This window comes from Centroberyx gerrardi, chromosome 2 (assembly GCF_048128805.1).
Source record: "Centroberyx gerrardi isolate f3 chromosome 2, fCenGer3.hap1.cur.20231027, whole genome shotgun sequence".
Taxonomy (NCBI): Eukaryota; Metazoa; Chordata; class Actinopteri; order Beryciformes; family Berycidae; genus Centroberyx; species Centroberyx gerrardi.
In genome coordinates, this window is record NC_135998.1 from 15,490,719 (window position 1) to 15,517,707 (window position 26,989).

General features: G+C 42.6%; 1 protein-coding gene across 1 annotated transcript; it reads right to left on the reverse strand.

The window, feature by feature from the left end:
- Nucleotides 1-2,638: 2,638 nt before the first annotated feature.
- ssh1b (slingshot protein phosphatase 1b) lies at nt 2,639-26,853 on the reverse strand. The gene is made up of 16 exons (XM_071910377.1): nt 26,773-26,853; nt 23,074-23,111; nt 17,596-17,696; nt 13,869-13,933; nt 12,854-12,975; nt 12,677-12,745; nt 11,981-12,046; nt 11,135-11,329; nt 9,672-9,765; nt 8,657-8,785; nt 8,419-8,465; nt 7,017-7,163; nt 5,244-5,444; nt 3,596-4,265; nt 2,921-3,373; nt 2,639-2,785 (listed from the first exon to the last, which is right to left on the reverse strand). Exons 1-16 carry the CDS (start codon nt 26,851-26,853, stop codon nt 2,639-2,641), a joined length of 2,625 nt encoding a protein of 874 aa, XP_071766478.1.
- Between the last annotated feature and the right edge of the window lie 136 nt (nt 26,854-26,989).

Consider the following 26,989-nt stretch of genomic DNA (forward strand, 5'->3'; position numbering starts at 1 on the left):
ACAGCTTCAGGAAACATTGATTGGTTATAGTGGTAGAATAGTTGAGATGGCAAAACGGGTTACAGCTGGGCTTTTTACACTTATGGTCAGAATTACTAGCACCCCTGGCAGTTTTGTTGATACCATTGTTACCATTTATGTGAAATTTAAAAACACAGAGCTTTACACTATTATTCAGATTCTCAGTAGTGCCAAACAAAAGAACATGATTTAAACTGAAAAAGGGAAATGTGAATGACAACAATATTGGCATTGTAGACTTCAGTAACTACTAAAACCTCTTAATAATGGCAATAACAAAAATGTATAAACTAAAAGTGTTAGTGTTACAGTACACAGTCGTGTATTGTATTATTGACTATTTTTCAGTTTTCCCAGTTTAAATGGGAGAATTTATTTGGTTCTATAAAGTTGAGAATCAGAATAATGAAACTGTGGGGATTAGATTTCTTTTTTTTTGTTTTAATTCACAGAAATTGTAAATTATCAACAACATTGCAAAGGGTGCCTGTCGACTAACCGTCTCGACTTCTTTGGATGCTTATTAGACAAAAGAAACAATATTCCTATAGGGATTTGCTTTAAACTGTGAAAAGAATGCAATTACGTTTTTGTAGCAGACTACGATTGTAGATAATAGCTCATTCCTGATGCATCTATTTTTGTCTTGTGCATGTTTGGCTGTTTGTTGTGCAATGCTAATGCTAAGAAGCTAACGACAGTAACCCTCTGTATAGTGCAGAGGGATACTGCTGGAAAACATTAGACATATATAAGTTTTGATTAAATGTAGGCATAAACTAAATCTGAAATATGCCTGTGGGAAATAAATGACAACTAACAAGTTGTACCAGAAAAATGACAACAGTTCTAGCATCAGAAAATGAGGTGTGTATGGCTGGAGTTGTGCTCACATGCTGCATGTATGCATGATTAGTGTGCCTTTTCAAATGTTTTGTAGGGAAAGGTAGCTTAAGGTTTTTCAGCATGTATGAAAAAGTAGCACAGGCAGTCTACCTAGGTGAGTACCATGAGAGCCTCTTAGATATACAGCACTACCCAGATTAAGACCAGGTAAGGAAAGTAGGTGTAATGGAGCAAAGGAAACTATGTGCTACAGGTGTGCTAAGCTTCAGCAACCCATCTGATTGCCCTCTGGAAACATGAGGGTGATGAACTGGACTTGGCAGCATGATATGGCTTTGATTACAGTTGGTAACAAGAAACTCAGGACTACTGGTGGTTTTGTTATCAGAAAGGATCTGACCAAGTGTGGAAAATAAACTGTGATTTAACACCTGAATGTTGTACTTCTTTGAAGAAATTAAAGGCATTTTAGAAAAAAATAATCTTTCCTAACAACCATAGCATGCATAAGAAGTAGGGTTAGGTTCAATTCAATCAAATGTTCATTGATTTGATCATTATTATACCATACATGGAGAGTTATTGAAAAACAGTTGAATATGGCAAATCTTCACGGCAAAAGTGGTTCAGTATTTGAATTTGAAGAATTTCCTGAACTGACTGAATTCAATGTGAATTGAAGCCAACCCTAATGAGAGGTTTTCTGTTCTGGGCATAATGAGGACACGTTGTGTAACACTGGACAGTCATGAGTGGACTAAACTGAGTGCTTTGAAGACATGATTATATTAACTTCATACTTGAATGGGGGAGGTCAGGGTGAACCAGTCACTGAGGAGAGAGGCAAGTCAACAAAACAGTCTTTGACCAAAACAGTCTGAGATGCTTGTGTCCCGAGGTACAATGCTTTACTAAGAGGCATAAGAAGGCTCACATAGGAAGTCTTTTTTTAAATTATTAATATCATGTTTTTATATGAAAAGCCTTCCTGTGATGCAAAAGCAGCTGCAGCAGGGAAAGTGTAAGTGAAGATAAGTGAGGATTCAATTATCAGTGGTAATATGAGGAGATATTGAATGCAATCAAACAGATGCTCAACTGCAAACATTCATTGAGCTCCTTAGCGAATACTGTTGATGAGTTGGATTGAAAAACATACAGTACACTGACAAAAGTAAGTTACTTCAGGTATTTTTTTTCTTTGTCAAAATCAAAGTGCTAGCTATAGATCTTTTAGGAGTCAGAGGGGAATTACCAAGATGGTAGATTTTCACAACAACCTGGTTTTACAAACCAGCACAGTCTTCTCTATTAGGGATACACCAAACCTGTCTGTTGAGGGTAAAATGGCAGCATACACTCAGCTCCAGGGTGCTGCGGGGAGGTCCGAGGACCCTCCGGGTGCTCAAGAGACCAGCCGGGCCTCAGCCAGGTCTGAGGGACAAGTGGAGGACACAGAAACGTCCTCAGTGGAAAATGTGAGGTTTCCCCAACTTGGCCAGGAAGCATTTAAGCCTGGAACGTATGGTGAGAACAGCCAGCCTCATCTGTGTCTCAATCTCCTCGGTGTGCTAGCAGACAATGACTGGACAGAGGGCTTTCTCTGCTGGTGAGAGTAGAGCTGTGAGGCCGGGACACGGGGGTACAGGTCAGAGCAGAGCTTGTTTCTGGTCAGAGCAGAGTACGACACCACAGTGGCAATCACTTGGAGGCAGTGGCAAGCCTCCTCCTCCATCCCTACCCCCATCCCATCCATGCTAGGGCCTCTCTATTAAGGCAGGGGCCCTACTGGGAGCTGGCCCTCCATGGCCAAGCCTGACAGCTTCTCTAGCTGCTCCGCCCTCTGTCGCACCAGTTCCAGACCAAACTCTAGCCCCAGTGCAGGCATCTGCAGCTGGGCCAGGGCCTGCTGCTGGAGCTCCACCTCACCACCAGACGACTCCATCTCTGGACCGGGTTGTAGTTTCATACCTTCAGCAGCGGCCAGTGCAGGTCTTTCTCCCTCCAGGCCGAGGTTCAGTAGCGTAAGCTCTGTGATGGCCGCTGTGTTGACCCCTCTGCCCTCCCTTGGCAGCTGCTCTTCCACCTCATCCGCCTGTGGCTCGTCCATATCCTCCGTCTCCAGTGAGCTGTGGTCACGAGGAAGCTCCTCACAGCTCATGGGTGACACCAGTTTCTGGCGGTAGGCCTCCAGGCGGGCTAGTGGGACAGGGAGAATGCCTGGGGCACAAGTGGCACAGCGACAGAGATGACTGCAGAGCTGGACCGAGCTGGGTGGGACAACAGCAGGGGCTGGCACAGATGACAGAATTGGGGTGGATGCAAAGTGGGTCCCAGGCGGATCTATGGATATGGAGGGGACTGTGCAGTGGCGGGTGGGGTTAAGGCGGTGGGCACGGCCTCCTGCTGGGCGGTCACAGCGCCGCCCTTGTGGTAGACGCAGGCAGTCTTTACAGGACTGATAGGAGGGCTTCACTTTGAAAGGGTTTCCTGTGCTAGCACTGTCCTAAACCGAGTAAAATTGAGAGAATACATGGTCAATCACAATGTAACTGGAGCCAACAGTGGCATGCAGAATGTTGACAGCGCTAAGTTAATCACATTACAGGATTATGTTTCTGACATGAAAACAGTTCTAAAATAGGCAGAGAAACACAAACATGACTTTACTACTGCTGTTGCCAATATGCTACTACTAGTAGTTAAAAGCTATATTTTCTTGACTCACGTCGAAGGCTGCAGGGCAGCTGCGCTTGGCAGCCAGGCGGTTGCTGTTGTTGGTGTTCAGGTTGGCTAAGCCTAACCGGCTTTCCTCCGTTCTGTCTGCATCCTCTCCCACCTTCTTCCCGTCTGAATTTCCAGGTGTTTGGGCCAGGGCCGCCATCTCAGCTTCCTCTTTCTTGGCCTCCTCCTCATCCTCTTCTTCCAAAGTACTGAACTCAAGCCTCAGTCTCATGTCCTCCAGGGGGTCGAGACGCCCACAGGTCTGGGCGGCTGTGCCCTCTCCTGGCAGGACCAAGTGTGCCATGGGAAAACCCTCATCCTCCAGTAGGGCATCTCTCTCCACATCCTCAATCTCAATGAACACCCTTTCCATGCCCAGGAGTGGGGGACCCCGCACTGGGGTGGAGGGCTCACTGTCCAGTGCAGAGTCTGACAAACGTCTGAAGTAGTAATTGTAGTTGAGGGGGTCGAGGGGTTCCACCTCTAGACCCATACCCCTGCAGGGAGAAGCCCCACAGCCGCCCCAGGCTTCTTCCTCCTCCTGGGAGGAAGCTCTGAGCACTGGTGTCTCCTCTCCAGGGACGTCCAGACCAGTACAGCGCCCAGAGGCTTGCAAATCCTCCGAGCCCTCCTCATCCGTTTCAGGCCTCCACAGCTTGTTGTGGCGTTGCTTACTGTGAAGACAAGAGGAGTACAAGAATATTTCAAGAGTTTTCCCATTGTAGACTATGAGAGAAATTTCCCTTTAGGGAAACAGTTATCTGATAAAGTTACCTGATCTAATCTACCACATAGAAAACCTTTGAAAACCACAGAGAAAACTTTAAAAAGCAGCATTAAGTTGCCTTTAATATAAACCTTTTGCTGGCCTAAAGGCCCTGACACACCAGGCCGACAGTCGGCCGTCGGCCAATGCCGGGCCGTCGGTAAGCGTCGGTGTCCCTAGTTTTTGCGGTGTGTCCCGCACCGTTGGCACTAGCCGGACCCCCGTTGGCGGCTTTTCGGCCGATTGAGCATGTTGAATCGGCGGCGGAGCCCGTCGGTGAGAGAGATCACTCTGATTGGCACGAGAAGAGAAGCGGAAGTGACGAAAGCAAAAGCAAACGACGAAGTCAAAAGCCACAACCAAAAGACCAAGGGCTGACAACGCCAGTGCCATTTGCAACTTCTTATCAGACATATTCTCGATTAGAAGTAGCGAAACCGTCTGTGATGAGCGAGAGTGGTGTGAAAATGGTAAGCAAACGCTGCTTTGTTTACGGTTTGTATATCTGCAGTCCTAGGTCTTCCGGTTCCCTTTTTGAATGACGAATACAGATTTCCCCTCACGCAGGCGCAGAACGTACGTGCTAGTTGGCCGTCGGCTGTAGTCTTTGCGGTGTGTTCAAGTGCAACTTTTTAGGACCAGACGCAGGCGACGTGAGGCGACGCAACAGTCGGCCTTCATCGCCGCTGGTTCTTTGACGTCAGTTTGGTGTGTCAGGGCCTTAATACTGTTCTTACCCCAATAGCATGTGTCCACTGTCATGCTAATAGCTTCACAGAGAGCACACCTATGTGTAATTAATTGACAGTCCTCTTTGACTTGGCCCTGAGGTGCTTGAGGAAACATGTTATAAGATGTAAACCTCATGACTGCTAAACTTGCTTACCTGGCGTCCAGGATGCCCTCGTACTCTGCCAGCTGCCTCATGAAACCAGCATTCGGCTGAGCTATGCTCCGTTTCTGCTTGACAAAGTTGTAGGCTTTCTCCAGAGTCCAGCCGTACTCCTTCATTGCATAGGCAATAACCGTAGAGGCAGACCGGCTTACCCCCATCTTACAGTGGACCAGGCATTTGGAATGGCTCTTCCTAATGGACAATAAAGAAAATAATTTATATCTCATTTGCTGCATTTGTTTGATGATAGTTAAGACAGGGTGCGACGAATTCACATCACTGTTACTGAGCATTGGACATTTGGTGCCAATTTTTGTTATTTTGTTAAATAGATTAGCAGATAAATCCACTCTACCAGCATCCTTCAGACAGTGATAACATTGTCCGTTAAAACACGAAAACATAAACATTAGCTTAGTAGCGTAGCTAGAGCTTTCTCCACGCTTTGACTAGTGGTGCATTAGCTCAGAAAGGGCTAATCGTGTTACTGTGATCATAGTTCTTACAATTCAAGCCAAAGGCCACCCAGCACCAGTCTGGCCTCCTCCACTCTCCTGTCTGATCTCCTCTACTCGTCCAGGCAAGATGGTGAGAGATTCATCTAACTTTGTTCTGTTGCCAAGTTGGCCTAAGTTTTCCAAAGGATTCTCATCTCATCCAAGTGTACTTTCTCAACAATTTGAAACACTAGACTGTACACTCTACTACATTTGAATACAAGATTTACTAAATCATTTTACCAAGAGATGACAATATGGCTATGGTATGGAGTTAATTTTAATTCAGACACAGTAGGAAACAATTATCCTTTAGTATTGGTATCAAATTCAAGGTACCAGTACTGATTTGAATTAATTTATAAATCCCATCCCCTTTGATAGTCATAATTTAAATTTCTGTTGTAGTCAAGATACTGTTCTCTCACATTCAAAAAACATTTTAGTACATTTGCTAAGTCTGTGCATTTCAATTATATGACACATTTCGGTCAAATTCTATTTATTTAAATGTATTTCAAATGCATTTCAAATTTCCACACTGAAATAATTTCACATGCAATAAGTAATATTTTTACAAGTCATATTTTTAGTCCCACAGAACAAAATGACCACAATACTGAGGAGGGTTGATAGGGAAACATTTCATTCTCTAGCCAAAAAAAGAAAGTGACAAAGCAGGGTTTTGCATTGTGATATATTACCTCTTCACTAAAGGTTTCTGTGCTCTAATTAGCTAGCTCACTCATCTCCATTGTGACTTTATGTTAATTACAGGTCACCATAAGCTGTGCCAGAGACCTGTCCATGTTTTTGCATTTCCATTTCTAAAAGTGATAGATTATTTAATTATCTGGTTACATAGATCCAATAACAGTCAGACGCTTTTTGTTGATTTTATCTGTTTCAGTCCAGTTGATATTAAACCAAACAAATTTGTGTTGGTTCTATTTTTCATATGCTTTCTTGAAACTATTTATTTGGATAAAAATCAGCTTAATCTTTTTTCCCCCAATACCTAAGAAAGTCGGGGTTAATTTTTTGAGCATACCTCACTTAGTCACCATACATAAAAAAGCAGCAATGCGCTACAGCTACCTACAATGCAGATTTTGTCAATAATTATTATGAATAAAAAGTTTCTCAGTTGTTTTTGCCTTTACAAAAAGTAATATGAAGGTAACGTATATATGTCAATATCCATTTTTCATCCCCCCCACCCCACCCAGCACACTGGTTTTTTTTTTATTAATGTTTAGGGTCTCACTTGGCTTTGACAATAAAGTTGTATGTGTCGTTCCAGTGGGCCAGCAGGTCAGTGGCCTCCTCATCGTACACTCGGACGTTGTGATAAGAGAACGTCCCCGGGAAGAAGTTGTCAATCTCCCTGGTAACATTCAGGATGTAACTCACCCTGCAACCAAAACAAACACACACTGGTCTTTCAACTCTGCAACTCCCAAAACTCCCACATACGTATTTTTTTTAAATTTTTTATCAGAGCTATACGTCATGAATTGAGCTTGGATTTCTGTTTCTTGTGATCTTTCAAAAAAGACTCATAATGATAAACAGCTTGTTTCTTTACAGCCTTCACAATGCTGTTTATTATGCACAATTTTGTATTATGAATAATGAATTAAACTAATTAATTAGTAATAATTAGAAGTAATTCATAGACAACCACAATAGGAAAAGTGCAACAAATTTAACTTTGTGTCGTATCTCATGGTATCAGTGCATCATCCTGTAAACTATGTATCCAGGCACAGCTGGAATTAATCTAACAGGAGAGATAAAATAACTAATACAGACAGATGTACATCATGGCATATTTTACTAAAAAGTACAAATGAAGCATTTATTCAATACTGTACCAGGAAAAATGTGTATTACAAAATCAGGAAAATACTGTGTGACAGTATCTGTGTTTACATGGAGCCTTTTATTCCACTAATAATCAGAATAGTAACCTCAATCAGAATAAACGGGGCTCTGAATGAAATTTCATTCAGAATGGCTTGAGAGGGCTGGTTAGGGTTAGTTATCATAATACGTGCGATGGATAAAATTTCATCACGTAAACGCTCGATCTGATCACTTTCTTTGGTTGGAATATCTAAACTCTCTGCGCACACTCGCCCATTTGAAGTAAGTGACGTCAGTGACGTTTACTAGAGAATTTGAATCATTGCGGGCATAAAACTAAACTGGGTCACGATACTACTCATACTACACACACTACATCCAACATGCAACTCTATGGCACGTGTAGTATGTTTAGTACGGTAGAATCCCATGCCGAACACGGCCCCGGTCTGTTGCTGACACTGTTTTTTTTTTTTTTTGTTAGAAACATTTTGAGAAGTGGCAGCTGTAGTAGGCCAAAGCTCATTCCGCGCTCACCTTGTCCCGGTTGATAACTGTTGCAGTCGTATGTTCTGATAAAACTAAAAAAAGCCCATTTTAGAGTGCTGGATGCTGTATTTAGCGCATGTCAGGAACTTTTATTCTGATTACATACTGTGGAGCATGTAACCGCACACCGTATGCGATCATTTTATTTAGCGCTCATGTAAACACTTGCGGGGTGGGTGGGGGGGAATCTTCAATCTGAATGATAAAATATGGCTCATGTAACTGCAGCTGCTGTTGAGCCATCAACTCACCCACAGTCCCGCAGCTCTTCAAGGTTGGAGGCGTTCCACTCAGATCCCTGCGGGCACGAGCAGACAGAGAGCAACTTCATCAGAATAACAGCTAAGGTTAACTAGGTCTAAGGTTAACTAGAGGTAACAGAGTACGATGTGACAATATTTGGGTATCAGCATGGAGGAAATGTGGAGAAAGTAATGTGAAAGCATTATATAAAACCAGACAAACACGACATAGGAGGAAGGTTCTCACCAAGTACAAGTGGTCAAAGATGAGCGTGGCCTTGTCCATCTGACCCAGGATCAGCAGCATCTCATTGTCTATGAACTCCTTGTATTCTTTGAGGTTACAGCTCATATGTTGCTCCAGCTCGGTACGGATCTGGGGAGGAGGACAACATATAAAAACAGTTTACCTTCCTTGAACAACACAGTGAAAAATAGAGAAGCACAGAAAGCCGTCGGATCTCTCATACAGAACAGACTCTACAGTTGTTCAGCGGTTCTCAAAACAAGATTTCAAAGGCCCAAAATAGATTAACCTGGAGATCAGGGTCTAACCATATACCATAATAGGATCATAACTGTTTAATAAAGCTAATATTTTTTTGTTTTGAACTTGATTTCTTCATATTTGAACAAAATGCAAAGGTACATCTGAATTAACTCCAAGGCACACCAGTGTGCCACGGCAGACTAACTCCCGCTTCACAAACATTGTTTAGAAGATGTTCACATGATGCATTTTGCTGGAATGCAAAAAAACTGAGCCAGATCATGCAGTTGCAGAACAAAGCTACTGAGCTAAGCAAAATGACCTCGTGTTTAACCCCTAACGTACAATTCAAACCCTTAACATGACCTCCAGCCAATCAAACACAGCTCAAACAACTAATAAATACTCAATTTCTTTACTTAATTTTGACTTAAGACATTACAATTTTTTGCCATGCTATACATTCATTTTCAACATTGCTTGGTTGGTCCTTGTGCCTTTCCTGTGCCCCCCATGCAAAAGTAAAATGGTGCACGAAAAGAGGCAGGAACATTGTATGACAGAAGGCAAACTCTGAGCACCAGAACGCAAGTGTATCAGGAAAAACATCGTGTAAACATGCCCTAATGCTGATTTGGATGATTCAAAATGTAACTTGTTTCCTTAACCTTTTTCTTGACCTCACTCCCAGACTTTTGTTAGCGAGATCACAGAAAATATACAAAAGATTTCAAACCAACTGAACACACCCTTGAGGTGCCTGGGCACATACCTCTTTAGACGTGACGTTCTCCAGGTCTTGGAACATCATGATGCTGCGTAGTTTGGCTTTGATGAGACACTCTGTTCTCTCCCGCTCAGTTGGCCTGTGCACAACCAAGCAATACATCAATGCTGCCATCTGCATGAAAGTTTGCATGACAGTGTCACTTTGTGCATGTTTCAAGAGCTGAAAAGAAGGGACACTTGCTGAAAAGAAAGGACACCAGTTGGTGCCCTTTCTTTTCTTTTCTAAGTCCCATTAAGGGAGCATTCACACCAAGCATGTTGGGAGCAGTTTATTTAAACTCTTAAGTGTTTACTCATTTAGTTTGGTTTGTTTGGCCAGGTGAGAACAATGGCATTCAATGTCGGGTGGCACCAAATAACCGCCCCGAGGCTCTAAATGCGGGTGTTGCTCCACTTCCAAGCCTAACTGCAGTGCGGTTCGTTAGAAGTGACAACATAATCCAAATGAACTACAGGAAACGACCCCAAAATGCGAGGGCTTTTTGGGTATAAGGACGGATGTTGACGTCTGATAGCCAGCAGTTACTCATGCTTGGAAGACCTAGCATAACTGAATGACGTGAGGCCAAACCGCAGTCTGGACTGATGCTTATATTCAGCTTTTTCGTCATGTGTTCTTAACTGGCATGGACACCACAGAAGCTAAATCACTGCAAAGACTGCAGACAAGTCCAACATGCTTTGCTAAAGTTACAGGGACTGGAATCAGATTTGTTTTCACTCCCTCCGCCGCTAAAATCTCAAACCTCACGGGGACGACGGGTTAACAAAACTCTGTCCAGTAAAAAAGCTACTTGTGAATGAATATGACTTGTTTGCAAGCCCTGTTTCGCTTGTACAAAGTAAACCCCCCCTCTGTGTTTCAGGCCACAGAAAATGAAATGTAGGTGTGATCGTACCCTAAGACAGCAGTTATATATCATATACAACACAGCTTTGGTAGCAGAGGTGGGTAGTCATTCACTGTTCTCAGCTCTTGGTGTAATACTCTCACATAACTACGCTTACCCTTTCCTGATACAGTTTGATTTCTGAACTGCTGAGTGGGCCATTTTAAACCAGAAAGTTCAGCCTTCCCATTGGCCTATTGCTGCTGAGACCAATAGCGAGGTTAGAAATTAGTGGGTGCCACATTGTGAACTAGGGGTCAGCCTAGGTGTTACCAGATATCAGGTAGTCTAGATCTGAAGATTGGCATGTATTCAAGGAATCTGACTTCTCATGCTTCTTTCCTCTAACATCCAAGCCCGGTTTCTACACAGGTGCTACACTAAATAGCAGAAATGATAATTACATCAGGTCATGGTGGGTACTGGTAAATGCCTAAACAATTTTTTTTTTTAAATCACAGCCTGGTTTTTACACATGATACATATGCATCACATTTCGATTTGCTCCCGACTAATAATATCATTATGTTAGAAGAAGCAGCCTGTAAGGTCTTACTGGTCCACAAACATCGTGGGCGAGTCGGGCCGGGTCGTCTCCAGGTCGGTCATAGCATTCCACTCGTTGACGCAGCTTTGCTCCGAGGTGATGCAGCTCTCATAGAAGCCCATCCATGTGAGAGCGATGCCCCCCGGGAAGTAGTTGTACCTGCGTGACACCTCGCACGCCTTATGGAGGATCTGCAGGGCGGACCTGCAGGACACACAGCAAAGGCTCGCCTGTCACACGTCACCATCGGCGAGTTGGATGTGTAACGACAGGCAGGGAGCAAACGAGGAGCCTGTGGTGCTCTCAACTAAAAATGAGTAAAGTTCAATGGCAATTCTGATGATTCACCAGTAGATGGTGTGTGGGTATAACAAGATTGTCAGCATTTTTTAACAAAGCAGTCGCCCAAATTATCATCCTAGGCCAGGGGTGTCGAACCAAATCAAGTAAAGGCCAAATTGAAAAATTAGAATCAAATGCTGCATATTTGCTTATGTATTATTATTCAACTGAACCAAGACAACTAATGTTTTTAAATGTTCTTTGAGTGGGTGGGTGGGGCTGAATTGTCTTGAGTGAAAGTGAGCCTTGTACTCCCACCAACTGCAGCAGCAACTAGGAAAGCCAGAATGAACTGAAAACTGAGATTCACTTATGGACCAGATGCCTGTGTCCTACATGTGTCCTAAAGGCTGACTGTATTGGTCTACCTAAAGATATTTAATCCAGACAACACGAGGTGGATTTGAGGTAGACAATGAATTTCAGTCATTCTTAGATGTCTACAAATACTACAGACAATGATGATCCCAGGCACACACCAAGAATACAGCATCAATCTAGGAATTCACTCACCACATGGCCTGCACAGATACAGGCTTGAAGACATGTGACCGCCCTGCTGTGTTTACACTGAACCCTCTGGTCAGAAAGAGAAGAAGATGGGAGATTAGGGTGAGTCCATATGGAGAGATAGAGCGGTCTGGGAACGTAAACACAGGCTGAGTTGGTTCATGGGACTATTCAGGACACCAACCAGTGGAACATTCCTCTAGTGTACAGAGAGAGACCGTTTTAACAGGTCAGCAAGAACTGGTCCGGCACAGGGAGAGAGAGAGAGAGAGCAAAATCTGTGTAATTTACTCCTCTGCCACTGGCAGTCAGTAAAACTCAAAAGGCAGAAAACAATCAAAATGCATGGCTGATTTGTACAAGGATGTGTTGTTGAGAATAAAGTTAAATGTGACAATATTACCTGAAATTCATAAGTCTGTGTTTCAAATATAGATGATTCCATAAAACAAATGTGTTATGATAGCTGTAAAGTAATATTCCATGACAAGTTTATTGTATTTCAGCAAACTTTTAAAAGTAGGTGTTACTTCAAATAGTGGATAGTGCCAAGATAGTGATGGAAACCTTTCAATTAAAACATAAATAATTGAATCCATTAGCGATTTTATGCATTCATCCATTCAGCCAACTGATTCAGATATTAATTAGTGCCTCCATTATCAAAGAACAGACTGAAGACAGAAGAGTGGAACTTACCCATCTCCATCTAAATGTATGTTCGTATCACTCCACAGTGGCAGCACCATCCCGATAGAGCAACTTTTACTGAGGGGTAGCAAAGATTAATGAATTACATTTTGACAAAAACAAATCTCACAATCAGATTAGAAATGATACGATTGCAGAGGAGAGTTATAGTAGTAGTAGTAGTACCTATCCTTATCTGTGAAGTCCATTCCCAGAAGGATATTTTCTTCTGTGTCTTGGCGGCCGTTGGTGTAAACTACAACCATGTAGCGCACCCGGTCCGACCAGCCGCTCTCTAACCGTACAGCCTGTGGGAGAGATGGAGGGTTTTGCAAGAGAGTGTTTTGCATTTGGGAGACTCAGAGGAAGATTTCCAGTATCTAGCGGTGTTGCTGGATCACAGTTATATGCAGTTATTGTATATGAAGTGTATGTGACTGTATGAACACCCACTAACTGTGGCAGCACTGTGGACTTATGGCCCTGACACACCAAACCGACTTCAAAGAACCAGCGGCGACGAAGGCCGACTGTTGCGTCGCCTCACGTCGCCTGCGTCTGGTCCAAAAAGTTGCACTTGAACACACCGCAAAGACTACAGCCGACGGCCAACTAGCACGTACGTTCTGCACCTGCGTGAGGGGAAATCTGTATTCGTCATTCAAAAAGGGAAACCGGAAGACCTAGGACTGCAGATATACAAACCGTAAACAAAGCAGCGTTTGCTTACCATTTTCACACCACTCTCGCTCATCACAGACGGTTTCGCTACTTCTAATCGAGAATATGTCTGATAAGAAGTTGCAAATGGCACTGGCGTTGTCAGCCCTTGGTCTTTTGGTTGTGGCTTTTGACTTCGTCGTTTGCTTTTGCTTTCGTCACTTCCGCTTCTCTTCTCGTGCCAATCAGAGTGATCTCTCTCACCGACGGGCTCCGCCGCCGATTCAACATGCTCAATCGGCCGAAAAGCCGCCGACGGGGGTCCGGCTAGTGCCGACGGTGCGGGACGCACCGCAAAAACTAGGGACACCGACGCTTACCGACGGCCCGACATTGGCCGACGGCCGACCGTCGGCCTGGTGTGTCAGGGCCTTTAGCCTACTCCCGCTACTACTTGCCTGAGATCAGATGGACTGACCACAGCAAAGGAGTGTGTGCGTGTGTGTGTGTGTGTGTGTGTGTTTTTAAGGATTATACTGACCAGTTTTATGCGATCCTCAGACCGGAGGATCTTGATCATGACCTGCAGGTGTTGAGGTAAGTCACCTGAAAGTGAAACATGCGTTAAGTACTGAATACTGAATGAATTTCCACGTTAACTTTAAAACACTTGAATAAATATACTGCAATTTAGCACAAAGCTTAGCTAACTTGAGGTTATCAACAAAGTCTGTTCTGCAAGGTATGCAATAATTCCCAAATGCCCATGCTACGTGTCTTGATTGGTTATCTGATATTATTAAGACTCCATGTGCTACACAGTTCTGAAGATGCAGAGACACAACCATGGTCTTCTGTGGATTGAGATAGCCATGTAATGCATTGAGCTATTGCACTTTATGCACTTGAGATATTAAGCTCAGAAGTGCTAAAATGCAGTTATGGATAACTGAAAGTTTTTTGTGATCAAATGTTTTTATTTTAGAAATCTTACAACATTTAAAAATAAAATACACAAGTGGAAATACAAAGACAGAAACCTTGACAGACTGAGATTACAATACAATACAATACAATATAATACAACAACACCCTCCCACCCCACCCCCAGGACCTACAGGATCATGATGGAAAGACCTACAGATTCATTTGTAAAATAATGACTATACCAGAGCCTTCAATTTCTCAGAAGCCAGATGCCATTGATTCAGGTTGTCTTCCTTAACCCCATTTATACGGGCAGTTGATTGTTCCATGTGGATAACATCAAGAAACGTGAGAACCCAGTGAGTAACAGAAAGTTTGTTTGGTTGTTTCCAACGCATTGCAATGAGTTTTTTAGCCTGCAAAAACAATTCGCTTCTGATATTCACGAATTGTTAATTGAGAAAGGTCATTCAAGATCAAAGTGGGTACAGATACAGGCACGGTCATAGAGAACATATCAGACAGATGGGTGGCTACTTCCCTCCAAAAGTGAGCTATAGGCGGACACTCCCAGAACATGTGGAAAAAGGTTCCATGGACCCCCAGAGGGCACAAGGAACAAAGGGGATCAGTTGCAATTTTCATGAGGTGCATCCTCCTAGGAGTAAGGTAAGTTCTATGCACATAGTTCAGGTGAATTTGTTGATGGTCGGGATTGCGGGAAGCCAGCAAAATGTTAGCCCAAACAGAGTCCCAATCGAAATCCGGCTCTAAGTTTGGGATATCACTTCTCCATTGCCTGTCCACAGAGAGTTTCTTATAAGAGGCTTCAAGTAGTTTTGAATAAAGTGCGGAGGCTAAACCTTTAGAGGCCCCTCTGGAACTGATGATTCTATGGAATGGATGTTGTTCTAAGGGTTGATTCCACGGCACACCATGAGCCTTGAGGGATGCCCTAAGCTGTAAATAAAAGAAGTGCCCGGTAGGTTATAGCTGCCTTTAAGGTCCTGAAATGATCTGAGACCATCATTGTTGTAAATGTCACCCAGAACATGGATGCCTCTCCTTTCCCATTGTGAAAAATTAACTGGCCTACGCCCAATAAGCAGCTGCTTGTTATTAAAGATTGGAGAATTGAGATGCCATAAACACTGAATTGAACACAATCTCTGTGCTAAACGCCACGTATGTATCATCTGCGTGATAAGAGGGCCGAAACGAAGCTGACACTGTTTGATTGAGATATTTGCGTAAATGATGTCTTGTAATCTCCAGGGAGAAACTCTGTTTTCCTCTAGTGCATGCCAAGAAACATTAGAATGGGGATCAAACCAGGTAGTTAGGGGTCTCACTGTGAAGGACCAGAAATACAACTTAAAGTTTGGTACTGCCAAGCCAACTGAAAATAAAGTTAAATCACAAAAGTACTCAGCTAAGCATAATTTTACGAGTATTAAAGACTTTTGTCTCCATCTTGGGATTTCATTCTATGTCATTCCAGATAACAGACATTTAGGAGCAAATTTACACCATAATCTAGCCATGCGAGAAGAAGTTGCTAGTCCATTGTGTAATGTAATATAACGCAAAGCAGCTGCATCAAGGCAGCTGTAGATAGCTATAATAATACCAGAAGTGAGGCAATTCTGCCATCACTTAAAAATACAAATTCAGTAATGTTAGAAATGCGGTGAACAAGACAACAGTTGTATTTTCATTCATCCCAGACTGCCCCTAAAATATTTTCTTCATTTTCACTCTTGTACTTTGCATCACTTAAAAAACGTTGCAACGCAGTAGTGAACACAGCCAATGAAGGTTGAAGGGTTCAGAAAATACTGAAATGTAGTTGCAGTTTATGACAAGGAACTTATGTTATGTAGCCTATATTGTTCTTATTTTTCAGCATTATTATTTTCTTTTATTTAATTGAGGATTGTTATGCAATTGTCAGAACATCATTTGAGCAAATTAATTAAGAAATGCAATGCAATTCCTGTAATTGTAATAGGCCAATACTAGGCAGCATGAATGACTGTTGAGTAGTACTTGTATCTGTACTGTCATTCAGAGTATGGACAGGATAAAGTTTAGGCTATGTTGCCCACTCTTTCAGTCATGTGAGCATATTTACTGTATGTCTGTATCTATAGTCTAGTCTAGTCTCGTCAGTTACATAAAGAGTAACACAAAAAAACAAAGTGAAGGCAGCATCAGCTGTAGACTGGTCAGTCCTGCTTAGTGAGCTTATGTAACATCTTGATGGGAAAATCAAACAATACAGATCTAGAAAGCTCCTTTTTATTTGACCTGAGCTCTTCTTTTAAATTACACTTAAGAACATACAGTATATGTGGGGCAAAACACCTCAGCAGGAAGCCTCAGGGTCACTTTTCAGGGTCAAAAAGGAATTTTCAAATAACTGTGTTGTGTTCAACAGGGACGGGGACTCCAGTTTGCTACTCGCACTCACACGGAAGTCACGTACGAACACGACTTGGTCTTCTCAAATTATTTCACTCTCAACTTTGACTCTAGATTTGTGACTCATGAACAATGAGCGTCTGTAAAAGAATGGCAAAGTGTTTATTTTTAGATTGTGTATTGTAGGCAGTGTTTACATGTGTCGTCACTGACTGAGAGCAGATGAGTAAGAGTTAGGACCAGAGAAGGGGAAGGTAGGAGGCTTGAAAGGAAAGAGTGAAGTAAAACCAAAAACCAAACCTATAAGCTCCTCTCTCGCTGACATATTCATGAGATGTTCAAGTTTCAAGGCCAATTACAGTTTTTTAACTTTAAAAAGCTGAGCTTTCATTGTGTTTTTCTCCTATTGTGGTGTATTAAGTGATTATGTACATATGCGATTCCTATCTTAATTTAGGTTACATTATCATTTTATTTAACCAGTGCCTGATATTTGAATAGCTAATGAGACATAATGTAATGAGCTGGCTGTAAATTTTCTTAGAAATAATTATGTTTTGGATTAAGCAGACCGTCTGAGACTTAACTCAGACTCGTGACCAAATACTTGACACTTGACTTGGACTGGCATTGGATGAAGTCACTTGTTGCCAATGCAACATGGCAACATGGTGTTGAACTCTGGGTCAGTTAAAAGACACCCAGCTAGGTGACCTTTCCTAACCTTTCCTAACCTTTCCTAACCTTTCCTAACACGTGGGTTAGCCTAAACACAGACAACTCCACAGAGGAAAAGCCACCTCAGCATATGACTTTGCTTTTGTGTAGAGCCCTTTGCAGTGAACATAAGCAAAACAACACTAAACAAAGCTTCCTGCATATTGCTTGTGTGTGTGTGTGTGTGTGTGTGTGTCTACCTGCATGGTTGTGGTGGGTCGGGGTCTTTGGTCCCTGTGTGCTGCTGCCCTGCTGCAGGAAGAGGGCGGCTCCTTTGACCATGAAGAAGCTCTCGCTAAGGCTGAAAAAGGGAAAAAGAGGAAAATAAATTTGGTGCCACTTAATTTTCACTTGTCCCACACGTATGTGTCCATATGGGAAAACAATTGCCATCATTTTTGGTTTATTTTCACTGCTCATGGTAAGCACCTTGCCAATGTATTAATTATTGATGCTGATGACCAGAACTGTAATTGAATGTACACTACATATTATTAAACCAACTAGTAAGACCTAAAAAGACTACATAGACCAGAAAAACAGACTAAAAGCCAGGTGCAGAAACACAGGCAAACACATGAACAGGATAGAGAGCTGGATGGAGCTGCACAACTCAAAACTTTTCAACCAACCACACATCTTACAGTGTGACAGTGGTGATATACTGCTTACTGAAGCACATACACTGATACACACAGTCACACAGAGAGAACACACGCTTAAATTCTGATCAGAGTTCTTGTTTCTTTGACCCATGCAATTGTGATAAGTGAAAGGACCATACTGTAAGGAAGCACTGTTAGCACTACTTTGCCTTCACCATATTCAACTTAAGCTGCTTTTTTTGTAGTGTAATGTTCTCTATCACCAAAACTTTTACACCAGATGTACTGCAGTTTGCAGGTTGATATTGGAGAGACATCACAATTTTTACTCCTTTCTGCATCAACTTTGTATTTCTGTTTTCTCTTTTGCGCTCTCCATTTACTGTTCTACATGAATAACTGTTACCACAAAGCATCTACTGACTAACTTCCACAATGTAGCATTATGCAATAGAGTTTGATTGATATGGGCTTTTGAAGTGCTGAAAGTGCCAATAACCAATATTTTGTGCCAATATTCAATATATCTTTGTTTTTGACTATTTCCATGCCAAAGAATTACAAGGATTCAGCTTTTCCTCTGAAACAGCATTTGGACCAGTGGTGTCCATCATGTTCCATGGAGGGACGAGAGGCTGCAGGTTTTCCTTCCAACCAAAGATTACAGCATGTGATTTCACTGATTAGCACTTTCAACCAGAGAGGAGGGAACTAATCAGTGAAATCACCTGCTTTAATGACTGGTTGGAAGGAAAACCTGCATACTGTTGGATACTGCCTACTGCATACCTCCATGGCCCATGATTGGACACCAATGATAGAGGCCATTATGGGACACTACAAGTCTCCACTGAAACCCTGAAATAAATAAACACTGAAATGAATAAATAAAATCTGAAAACAAAATGTCATTGCAGGTATTACAGGTGTCATGTAGCTGTATTGGTAAACTAATATATCAGTCTAAGCCTGTCATGTAATCACAGGTGCGATATACAAGGCAGACACATTAGTATGATTAGCAGTAGAATGAGCCACTGGGTTGCCCCCAAGTAGAATATTTTTTCTTTTAAGTCCAAGAATTGCAATGAATGATCTTAAGACATGGGGAGGCGCAGGGCTGGAAGCAGGTATGGTTTCACCCTTAATTGTTCCTCATTGTTTCAGCGAGCGGGAGAGGGCATCAGTGACTGAATGTCAGCAGACTCCTGGTTCAGCAACTTTTACAGCGCTGTGCTTTATGTCATACTTCTCCTCAGATGATGAACAGACTCAACTTGATTAGGTCCGCTGACCTTTGGTGGAACCACACTTTCGCTTTATGGCCCGTCTGTCTGCCCAGCACTCTACTCTCATCCCTGCTTTCTCTCCTCTGTAGCCTCCCTCCCTCTCCAACCTGCGCCGAACGCCCCGACTCCTGGGTCACAGCTAGTTTCTCCGTGAAGACAGCAGTGAGCAGGAGGAGCGCTGCGGTGTCAGCGCAGACGGAACAGAGCGCGGCTTTGTTTAGGCACAGTCCTGCTCCCCTCTCTACCACCACACACAAAGCCTGGTATGACTGAGTGGGACCATCACAAGGCCTTTTGTTTCAGCTCCCCTGTTATGTGATATCATTATTTCTTTTCAAATTTCTCCAGAAGACAGATGATTTGGTGATGATGATGATTGGGTGACGTCAACAGAACACTTAAGGAGAACAGTGAAACTGGAAAAGAACTTAGTTACTTCCCCTAAACAACTTTAGGCTACACTTATGGAAAGTCACAATTAAGAGACAAGAGGACAGTTTGTTGATTTCAGACACCAGTAACATGTTGGTGGTTAAAAAGAAAAAAGCAGCGGAATTGAAAAGAAATCGTAACTCTTAAAGTCTAAAGCATAAGATCACATTCTGCTGTCTTAGGAAAAAATATACTATTTTTCAACCGTTGACACAAAGCGTTAAAAATGTCGCTACATTGATGCAATGTTACATAAAGTTTAGACTGAAAATGTAAGGTTTTGGCACCAGCTTCATACTGTTAAATTAAACTAATCACATGTAAAGATATCACCATTGATTACAGTTCAACCACCTGTTTCACACATCCTATACTGCCACTAAATTGCATTAGTGTCTCCTATGGAGTCTTCAGTGCTGCTGTGAGAACTTACATTCGACAGATCTCCCTCTGAGTCAGTGCAGCTTTCTCCACAAAGTGAGGCAGAATGAACATGGCTTTCTGCGAGGATTTCACCACCAGATGCATCTTGCCGGTTACTGGAGGTTTGTCTACAGTCTCAATTCGAAAAACCTACTATCTCTGAGTTAGTCTCCTCCAAAAAGTCTTCAGCTCACAGCGTGTATGTGAGAAATCATACACAAGCAACAGCCGTGTTAAACTACATTCAATCGAAGTTCGCATTACTAAACATGTCACCAGCATATTTTGGTTAAACCAGTCTAGTCACTCATGTGGTCTTGGTCTGGTGCGTCCTTCTCTCTTCCTCCCATAGCTCTCCTCTCCATCTGGGTCTCAAGGATCCGTGTTCTCCGTGTCTTTGCTGCCTCGTCTGCTCCCTGCCCACAAGCAGCAGCTTATCTCCTCTTCACAGCGCGTGCTTGAGCAATCAGCTCTCCCTCTGCAACAGTCTGCCACAATACCATCATTCATGCATGGGTTGTGTTGGTTGGGTTGGGTGGCAGAGAAATGTTACTTGGCGTCAATCACAAAGTAAATGGCTGTAGGGGCCTGTTTGACACGCAGAATCCTAAATTAAGGATCTCTGATGATGAATCACAGAGCCAAAGAGAAACATGCCACTCATTGAGACAGTCCAGACAAAGCATGACATGACAGTTTCAACTCTGCATGACCTGCACACCCAGTGAACACAAAGACAAATACCGACTTTGTCAAATCTTTGCAGACACATAACTTGACGTTTTTGAAGTCAGGTTGTTTAAAGGAATGCTTTGTCGCCAAGGGAACAACACAAATTATGTTATGTGTTATGTTATGTGTTTGAATCCAGACAATAGACATGGCATGTGTATACAGTATATATACAGTATATATACATGTATATATCACTTCAATTGAGGTATCACTTTATATTGTCAACAAACATGCAAGCATGTGCATGCACGCATACACATACACACACGCAGACACTCACACTTCCAGTCAAAGGGTCAACTCTGTTGCTAGCTGTTGCATAACTTGGCCTGTTGTGAGTAGTTTTTCTCCCTGAGAGAGCTGTGAGAACCCAAGGGCCTTTGGAGGATAAAATCTGGATCAGGTTTCTGCCTGTCTGATACCGTACGACCCTTAGAGAGCCAGATTCGCTGACATCACTGAATCCTCAGGACTGAGGACAAGACAAGCGGCTGGTCAGCGGCCAGAACAGACTTTTCAGTAATCAACGCTGTAACTATTCCCGCCTGCTGTGTGGTTCTCAGCGGTTTACTTAATTCACTGCTTACAACTCTGAAACGCTCTGACGATCAGTGCCAAAGAGGGTCAATCTGCTGACAGTGTTGAGATATTCCTCTATCTAGGAAGAATATAAGATAAGCCATCCAAGTGCTACTGTCCAACAACCCTTGCCAACCTTGTGTGTTGTCTAAAAAACCCTTGATCCCACCGGCAGTGTAATAGGACTGATTGAGCACCAGCATAGGGCCAAAAACATGACCAAATATGCCTTATCCTCAGCAGCCCATAAGCTGAAAATCTAATCTAGAACTAAGTGAGCCTCAAAAATATTTCATGACATCAGCCATGTTTTTTTTCTGTGCAGAGGTTTCCATCTGTGCAGCTCATTTCCAGCTCTCTCATACAATGCATTTTATTTTATATAGCACCTACAAAGTGCTTTACAAATAGTAAATAAAAGCCAATAATATAATATAAAAATACAATAAAAGAATTAAAAACTGGGTTATACAGGAACAAACAGGAAAATACATGAGAAATGGAACATATAAAAACAAATACTATAAAAACCTCTCTGTAAAAATGTGCTTTAGGAAAGTGATTTAAAAGATGACAGTAATTTGGCCTGTCTGAGCTCCTCAGCAGCACACCGGACAGCAAAGACTTGGTCACCTTTTGTCTTTAGCCTAGACTCCAAAATGGCCAGGAGGCTCAATGAGCATTTCAGGCTGCACTCTGACGCATAACAGGTTAAAATACTTTACATGTAGTTAGAAGCCACACCTACAGTATAGCCAAGACATAAAAACAATCCACTAAATATTAAAATCCTTTCTAAAACTAACCAGCATCCGGTGTAGACAAACTCAAAGAGTCAATATGATCCTGTGATGTGCTTTTGGTGTTTGTCAACAACTTGGTAGTGGTGTTTTGCACAATCTGGAGCTGTGCCATTGCTTGTCGAAGACAGAGGAGCAATATTTAATGTAATTAATAGGACAAATAGGAGTTGTTAAGCTTTAGTAACAAAGCTTTATGTGCAATTCAGCTTTGATTATTGCCAACATTACCCTGGGAATACAAAATATCTGGATCATTGTTCATTTCAACAACCATTTAAAGAATGAAGTGTGCTGTTACGTTTTTAAATCAGTATACAATATTATAATGCTTTAGAATTACGTTTCCAATTGTCCTTTTTGTGACGTAACAAACTGAAGTGGAATGTGAGACTGAAAATGACCGTGACCCTTATTCTCTTCTGGGACATTCCCTCGTTGCTTGATTCTCTGATTCACATTAACACTAGCACCAGGCTCAGAGGGCTCAGGGCAGAGAAACCCACTCCTCAGACTCCCTGTCATGCAATATATATTCTGTCCCTTTCACCAGCACAAGTCATCCTTATGGTACCTGGTGGTATACACTCGGTAGCATTCTCAAATATTGATCGAAACGTTTGAAACAGAGCTAACCATATAACTTTGCTACAGTCACTTAGCTGGCCACCAACATAGGACAAGAATTTGTTTCACACATTTAACAAATTTCTGTGTGTGTTTCCTTGTAGTTTTGTTTGACAGTTTAGTCTCTAAGGATATGAAGTATTTTGTAGGAGTATTACGCTATTTTTCAACAGAAAATAAGATCTTACCTCTGATTATTTTTCCGGTCATCGTCACTTCCAAAATCCTGCAAAATAAAAACAAGACACAAACATTGATTCAGTTTTAAAATAAACAGAGGTACTTAAAAATTCTTCATTGATTCTTCTCACTGGACACCACTGAACAGTGGGCAGTTGGGCACCAACTTGTCTACATCTTTCCCTCCTAAATTCGGAGCTTAAATCTGCAGACACTCACGCAGCACAGGACAGCGGCATGAACACATTCTACAACTAGAAGGGCACTCGGAGAGCGCAGACCTCCGCCAAGGTTCGTGCTATTATTGCTTGTTCGTGAGTCGGATCCGGATCCGCTCCAAAATTTAATGGGTTCTTCCTTGGCCCATGCTACACCCTTCCACGAAGTTTCATGAAAATCGGGCAGTAGTTTTTCCATAATCCTGCCAACAGACAAACAAACAAACAAACGGCACCGAAAACATAACCTCCTTGGCGGAGGTAATAATTAGTAACTGACATGTCCCAGATCCTTGATGGAGTCTAACTGACCTCTCTCTGACTTTTTGTTATTAGGTTTTCAATTTATATGACACAGGCATCCGAAAAGACCCAAAGGATTGTTATATTCTGTGAATGTCAATGAGAATCCTCTGCAATGAGAAACGGTCAGCTGCCAACAAGTCAAACAGGCCTTCGCCTCTAGGAACATACAACAGACTCAGCAAGACCGATGTTTTTCAGAGACTGGGCTGGGACTTAAATGCAGGAAGATTGAAACTGGTCCTAGTTAATTTGTATCCAGTTACTAATTTTTGACCAGAAAGTTCTTTACGTATGAAGCCACTACTTATATAATGCTATTATAGTATACACAAGTACCTGCAATATGAGGTAGTGCCTAGTAGACTACATTAATCACTGAAATTATATTGCCACTAACTAAATTATATTGCTAATAACCCATGAAAATTTGGTCCAGAGAAAGGCTAAGGATAAGCCACACAGGCTTTTGTTTGATTTAGCCTAAACAATGCCATGACTGAAAATCATTAAAATGCATTACAGCAAATATTCTCATATAAGTATAATGACATGTTGACAGGTTACGAACTATAGCATTGTACAAATTAATGAGTGTACTCCGGCCTGATCAACAATCTGTGATAAGTAGTCAGTTGTTTGTTTTTAAATTACTTTTGGTTTCTTAATGAGTAGGAACTCAACTGTTTATGGTGGAGGATTATCCACATGCCTCAAATACTGAGGTGCTGCCCCAGCTACAATGTCTAGAGAAAATATAAAAATGGGAGTTGCATGTAAACATGCTGCCAGTGATGTACCATAAGAATCTACATGACAATTTTCAAACGCCACCGAAAAAAAAAAGTTATTTACCTGTAGTCCAAATCACATTTCTGTCGTAAAATCAACATCCCAGGCTTATGCAATCGGTGCACTGAAAGTGACAGTAAGCCATCTCTGGATCAAATAAATAAAGCCAAATAAAAGTAGCTTCTTTGCCAGCTAACAATCTTTGATTTTACCTGTTAAACTCCTCAGTTTTCTTAACTTTGTCTTTCTGGTGTGCAGGAAGTCAAAGACAGAGGTTGGCACTACACGTGTAGTTTTAAGTTACTCCTCTTTCAAGCTGTGATACCAGAGAGTGCAGGCTCAGCCCTCTTGCTAAGGAGCAGGAGACAGGTTAAACACAGTGTTAGGATGTTTACAAGGACAGGTTAGCATATCAGTGTAAAGCTGATGGTAAAGTGGCTGCTACCAGTAACTTTCCCTCAGAATACAAATGGTCACTGGCGTTTAGTTTACATGCGAGACTAGCATTGATATTTTTGTATCGGTTGTAGTTTGGGGTAATTTTTGTAATCATTCAATGCCTGTTCCTGTTCTTGTGTCAGTGTTGCATTCATATTTAGCTTTGTGAAACTAAAAAAAGTGTTGCTATATAGATAGATAGATATAGATAGTTAATGACCATAAGAAACATCAGTTCTAAACATTGGGCCTACTGGTTTGCATGTTTTCTTGGGGAAACTGGAATCACTTCTAAATAGTTTTTAATTTACATTTTCTCTAGCAAGGGTAGCAGGTTGCTTGCTGTGGTGGCCCTTCACCAGGAAACGTATTAGTATAGAGGAAACACTGAGCCAGAGCCATTTTCCTCCAGTCATCAAATCATCCCTCCTCATCAATCTGATATTTTTAGCTGGAGTCCAACAGAACCGGAGAGGTTTTCTTTTTTTAAATCAGAGTGCCAGGATGGATTTGTGAACACAGACTACTGCACTGTGCACACTACACTGTGGGTTGGGTCGGTAATAATGAATGGTCTCATCTGGGGCCGACATGCTTTATGAACACAGTATATCAATGCTATAGCAGCTGGCTATGTGTCTATATGTTTGAGAGTGGGGTGGGGGTGGTGGGGGACAGGGGGGAGGGACAGAGCGACACAGAGAGAACAAATTCAGGAACTGAATGGATCTTGGTGCATTTATTCTTGTTTAACCCTTGAGATTCAGGTACAGTTTACACTGCCACAAGAACAGTGGGTGTTGAGGATTGTGCAAATTGGGTTAAGTGCGCCAGCGCCCTCTACTGGTAACATCTTGTCAGTGTTGTGATCTTATCTGCTATGAATGTCCCACAAGACAGAAAGTTGGATCATTGGGACACCTGCAGACACAAAACACATCCAAACATCCACACAACTGAGCCATGTGCTCATGTGGGTCCCTGCTGACGAATCCCCCCCATTACCTGAATAATGATTTGTGATGCAGCAAGACAAACTCACACTCAACGTTAAAAGGGGAGTGCCACCGATTTTAAGAATTCACATATGTTGATCCTGTGCCCCAGGACATTTCAGTCAGTGTTTATGAACTTGCATGACTCTTTCCTGAAGCTAGAAACTGGATAACTGGGATGTAAAGCCACTGGGATGTAAAATCTGGCACTTCTCTGTAGATAAATGGGAGACTGACTTTGTTGACCCATAAGATTTTTTGTGTGAGTTCTTGCACCCAAATGAAGTTTAAATTGTTTGCAATGCTATTTTGGTGTGGCGACTCAACTCAGCATCTTATGGCTTCACAAAGTCAGAGCCCCACTCATTGTCAGTGGAGCAGCCCCAGATTTTACACCCCGATGACATCACTATAACTCAAAGGATCTCTCTCTGATTTCTAGCTTTGGGAAAGAGCGGTGCAAGTTCACAAACACTGACTGAACTGTCCCGGGGCACAGGAATAACATAGTGTGAATTCTTTAAAATGGGTGGCATTCCCCTTTAACATCTCTTCCCTACACTGAGGCTGCATTACTGCGAAGACTAGCCTACGTGAAGGGAGTACAGCCCGGGTGCAACACAGCGATGTTTGCAGCAGCAAAATGAGCACTTTGTCCTGGCGGCTAATCCCCCACACGTAGGATTTTTGTTTACAAATTCACAGGCATAGCAAACCGCAAACATTTCCCCCGCTGGCAACGTTTCAGCCAACCGTTAACGTTAATAATGTCACAGTCGCTGGCTTCACCATACACAGCGCTGATGGAAGTACACCGACAGCTGTCAACCCTCCCCGCAGGAGCCTAAATCGCCACCCGGCCTATTCAATGTGGGACGTGACGGTTCCCAGGCGCATCCTCGGCGTTTCCTCCACGGCGATGCCTAAACACAAGAAACGACCCTGTCGGTTTTCCACTTACCTCCCCCGCATTGGTGGTGGCCGTGCTGGCCGAGGATGCTGCACTGGGGGTGGGGGAGCGCTGCAGAGTCACCAGGGCCATGGTGGGCAGACGAGGAGGGGAGTCCTTACGGAGGGGAGGGGACGCCTATCCGGGAAGATGCGCCGAGATTGTCTCTGTCACCAGGGAGAAAATGCCAAGTCAGGGTCTCATCAAACAGCACCTGACTCCGGAGCCC

Coding starts and splice junctions, on each gene's coding strand:
- ssh1b (XM_071910377.1), bottom strand. CDS start 26,853: ATGGCCCTGGTGACTCTGCAGCGCTCCCCCACCCCCAGTGCAGCATCC. Junction 17,697..23,073: donor GACCGGAAAAATAATCAGAG/GTAAGATCTTAT, acceptor TCCCTTTTTCAG/CCTTAGCGAGAGCTTCTTCA. Junction 5,445..7,016: donor AACTTTATTGTCAAAGCCAA/GTGAGACCCTAA, acceptor ATTGTCCATTAG/GAAGAGCCATTCCAAATGCC.